Below are 5,000 nucleotides of genomic sequence, written 5' to 3' on the forward strand. Positions count from 1 at the left end.
CCGTTTGAACTCAAGTCTGATACAGACACGCTCCAGGGAGAAGTTTCCCCTAGGTACAGATCTAGGACCAGCTTCCCTCTCTGTAAGGGGTGCTTATCTGATGGCAGGGAAGTCAGACGCAGGAGAGCAGAACTTGATAATAGCCGGAGCAGTTTAATAGTAAAACCAACGGCATAAGAAATACAAAGTATGGGCACAATAACCCGACGTGCACCAGACAAACAAAATGTGCACAAGCACTTACAATAAACAATACCGCACAAAGACATGGGGGGGAACAGAGGGTTAAATTCACAACACTTAATGAGGGAAATGAGAACCAGGTGTGTGGGAAAACGAGACAAAACAAATGGAAAATGAAAAATGGATCGGCGATGGCTAGAAGACCGGCGACGTCGACCGCCGAACACCGCCCGAACACGGCGAGGCATCGACTTCGGTAGAAGTCGTGACACTCCCCAATCTAACCCTAACCATTAGTGGTATGGTTATCCTCTTCACAAGCGATGGATCAAGTGAGAGAAAGAGAGAAAGAGAAGGACAGAATTGCGGGCGGACAGACAGACAGGTGCAGTCATTGCAGATAAAGGTGGCACAACCAGTTATTGAGTGCAAGGGGGAAATTACTTTTCACACAGGAGAATTGGGTGTTGCATAACTTTGTTAATTAAATAAATACATTTTTGGGGATATTTGTAAACTCAGGTTCCCTTTATTTAATATTAGGTTTTGGTTGAATGTCTGATAACATTCAGTATCAAAAATATACAAAAATAAAGAAAATCAGAAACGGGGTAAATCATTTTCACAGCATTGTAGATAGAGAGACATCATTACATTGGAAAGAGAGACATCATTGATATATACAGAGAAAAGAGTCTGCCCGAGAATTGATCCCTGTGGCACCCCCATAGGCACCCCCAGAGGTCCGGACAACAGGCCCTCCGATTTGACATGGTATGAAAGCCACATGACATGGTATGAAAGCCACATGACATGGTATGAAAGCCACATGACATGGTATGAAAGCCACATGACATGGTATGAAAGCCACATGACATGGTATGAAAGCCACAACAAAACAAAATGGGGAAATAATATTGACATTACACTGGCTCCAGCTCCCATATCTACTGGGTGAAATACCACAGTGTGCCATCACAGCAGCAAGATTTGTGACCTGTTGCCACAAGAAAAGGGCAACCAGTGAAGAACAAATACCATTGTAAATACAACCCATATTTATTCTTATTTATTTTCCCTTGTGTACTTTAACCATTTGTACATTGTTACAACACTGCAGCCGACGTGAGCAAAACATTTAAACGTGTTAACCCTCGCAAGGCTGCAGGCCCAGACGGCATCCCCAGCCGCGTCCTCAGAGCAGGCGCAGACCAGCTGGCTGGTGTGTTTACGGACATATTCAATCAATCCTTATCCCAGTCTGCTGTTCCCACATGCTTCAAGAGGGCCACCATTGTTCCTGTTCCCAAGAAAGCTAAGGTAACTGAGCTAAACGACTACCGCCCCGTAGCACTCACTTCCGTCATCAGGAAGTGCTTTGAGAGACTAGTCAAGGACCATATCACCTCCACCCTACCTGACACCCTAGACCCACTCCAATTTGCTTACCACCCCAATAGGTCCACAGACGACGCAATCGCAACCACACTGCACACTGCCCTAACCCATCTGGACAAGAGGAATACCTTTGTGAGAATGCTGTTCATCGACTACAGCTCAGCATTTAACACCATAGTACCCTCCAAACTCGTCATCAAGCTCGAGACCCTGGGTCTCGACCCCGCCCTGTGCAACTGGGTCCTGGACTTCCTGACGGGCCGCCCCCAGGTGGTGAGGGTAGGTAACAACATCTCCACCCCGCTGATCCTCAACACTGGGGCCCCACAAGGGTGCGTTCTGAGCCCTCTCCTGTACTCCCTGTTCACCCACGACTGCGTGGCCATGCACGCCTCCAACTCAATCATCAAGTTTGCGGACGACACTACAGTGGTAGGCTTGATTACCAACAACAACGAGACGGCCTACAGGGAGGAGGTGAGGGCTCTCGGAGTGTGGTGTCAGGAAAATAACCTCACACTCAACGTCAACAAAACAAAGGAGTTGATTGTGGACTTCAGGAAACAGCAGAGGGAGCACCCCCCTATCCACATCGACGGGACAGTAGTGGAGAGGGTAGTAAGTTTTAAGTTCCTCGGCGTACACATCACGGACAAACTGAATTGGTCCGCCCACACAGACAGCGTTGTGAAGAAGGCGCAGCAGCGCCTCTTCAACCTCAGGAGGCTGAAGAAATTCGGCTTGTCACCAAAAGCACTCACAAACTTCTACAGATCCACAATCGAGAGCATCCTGTCGGGCTGTATCACCGCCTGGTACGGCAACTGCTCCGCCCACAACCGGAAGGCTCTCCAGAGGGTAGTGAGGTCTGCACAACGCATCACTGGGGTTAAACTACCTGCCCTCCAGGACACCTACACCACCCGATGTCACAGGAAGGCCATAAAGATCCTCAAGGACAACAACCACCCGAGCCACTGCCTGTTCACCCCGCTATCATCCAGAAGGCGAGGTCAGTACAGGTGCATCAAAGCAGGGACCGAGAGACTGAAAAACAGCTTCTAAAACAGGCCATCAGACTGTTAAACAGCCACCACTAACATTGAGTGGCTGCTGCCAACATACTGACTCAACTCCAGCTCACTTTAATAATGGAAATTGATGGGAATTGATGGGAATTGATCAAAAATGTATCACTAGCCACTTTAAACAATGCCACTTAATATAATGTATATGTACATACTGTACTCTATATCATCTACTGCATCTTGCCATCTTTATGTAATACATGTATCACTAGCCACTTTAAACTATGCCACTTTTATGTGTACATACCCTACATTACTCATCTCATATGTATATACTGTACTCGATACCATCTACTGCATCTTGCCTATGCCGTTCTGTACCATCACTTATTCATATATCTTTATGTACATATTCTTTATCCCTTTACACTTGTGTGTATAAGGTAGTAGTTGTGGAATTGTTAGGTTAGATTACTCGTTGGTTATTACTGCATTGTCAGAACTAGAAGCACAAGCATTTTGCTACACTCACATTAACATCTGCTAACCATGTGTATGTGACAAATAAAATGTGATTTGATTTGATTAAATATACATAATATGACATTTGTAATGTCATTATTGTTTTGAAACTTCTGTATGTGTAATGTTTACTGTTAATTTTTATTGTTTATTTCACTTTTGTATATTATCTACCTCACTTGCTTTGGCAATGTTAACACATGTTTCCCATGCCAATAAAGCCCATTGAATTGAATTGAATTGAGAGAGAGACCCAACCAAATCATGAGAAAACAAAAATATAATTACTTCACACATGGGAAAGAATTAACAAAAAAACAGAGCAAACTAGAATGTTATTTGGCCCTAAACAGAGAGTACACAGTGGCAGAATACCTGACTACTGTGACTGACCCAAACTTAAGGAAATTCTGACTATGTACAGACTCAGTGAGCATAGCCTTGCTATTGAGAAATGGAAGTCAGGCTATTTGCACACTGCCCACAACATGAGGTGGAAACTGAGCTGCACTTCCTGACCTCCTTCCACATGTATGACCATATTAGAGACACATATTTCCCTCCCTCAGATTACACAGGCCCACAAAGAAATTGAAAACAAATCCAATTTGAATAAACTCCCATTTCTACTGGGTGAAATACCACAGCGTGCCATCACAGCAGCAAGATTTGTGACCTGTTGCCACAAGAAAAGGGCAACCAGTGAAGAACAAACACCATTGTAAATACAACCCATATTTATGTTTATTTATTTTCCCTTTTGTGCTTTGACTATTTGCACCTAATGTGACATTTGAAATGTCTTTATTCTTTTGAACTTTTGTGAGTGTAATGTTTACTGTTCATTTTTTATTATTTATTTCACTTTTGTTTATTATCTATTTCACTTGCTTTGGCTCATGCCATTAAAGCCCATTGAATTGAAATTGAAATGGAGAGAGAGAGCAGGGAGAGAGAGAGAGAGCAGTGAGAGAGAGAGAGAGCAGGGAGAGAGAGAGAGAGCAGGGAGAGAGAGAGAGCAGGGAGAGAGAGAGAGCAGGGAGAGAGAGAGAGAGAGCAGGGAGAGAGAGAGAGAGAGCAGGGAGAGAGAGAGAGAGAGCAGGGAGAGAGAGAGAGAGCAGGGAGAGAGAGAGAGAGCAGGGAGAGAGAGAGAGAGCAGGGAGAGAGAGAGAGCAGGGAGAGAGAGAGAGCAGGGAGAGAGAGAGAGAGAGCAGGGAGAGAGAGAGAGAGAGCAGGGAGAGAGAGAGAGAGAGAGAGCAGGGAGAGAGAGAGAGAGCAGGGAGAGAGAGAGAGAGCAGGGAGAGAGAGAGAGAGCAGGGAGAGAGAGAGAGAGCAGGGAGAGAGAGCAGGAGACTATATCAAATACACAGTGACAGTGTGATTGGAAGCGTGACAGTGACAATGACAGTTACCTAGTGATGAGCACGGCCGTGTCCACAGGTGGGATGTCATCCCTGCCCCCGGGCACGTAATTGTTGCCTAGGTAACGGGGGCCGCCATACTCCCCCCACTGCCACTGACAGAAGCTCTCCAGGGACCTTTCTCCGTGGTGGCCCACTTTCAGCTTGTCCTGTAGAGGAAACAGGGAAGGAGACAAGACAAGGAGATAATGAGAGGAGATGAGGACATAATCTTTCCAGAGCCCTCTCTCCGTGGTGGCCCATCTTCAGCCTGTCCTATGGAGAAAACAGGACAGCATCACACACAGGGTCAGGGAAGGAGACGAGGGAAGGAGACGAGGGAAGGAGACGAGGAAAGGAGACAAGAAACAAGGAGACAACAATAGAGGAGAATTGATAGGAGCTCTCACAGGACCTCTCCCTCCTTGTGGAAAGAGGAGAAGTGACAAAAGCCCTTGTATTAGGATGA

At 45.9% G+C, this 5,000-nt stretch overlaps 1 protein-coding gene across 1 annotated transcript in view; it reads right to left on the bottom strand.

The window, feature by feature from the left end:
- Positions 1 to 5,000, bottom strand: part of adamts17 (ADAM metallopeptidase with thrombospondin type 1 motif, 17) — a 177,456-nt gene that overhangs the window by 160,486 nt on the left and 11,970 nt on the right. The window contains exon 4 of the mRNA XM_039000368.1: positions 4,544 to 4,701. Within this exon, the coding sequence (XP_038856296.1) occupies positions 4,544 to 4,701 (158 nt within the window). The remainder of the gene's footprint in view (positions 1 to 4,543; positions 4,702 to 5,000) is intronic.

The sequence above is a fragment of the Salvelinus namaycush genome, chromosome 1 (genome assembly GCF_016432855.1).
Source record: "Salvelinus namaycush isolate Seneca chromosome 1, SaNama_1.0, whole genome shotgun sequence".
NCBI lineage: Eukaryota > Metazoa > Chordata > Actinopteri > Salmoniformes > Salmonidae > Salvelinus > Salvelinus namaycush.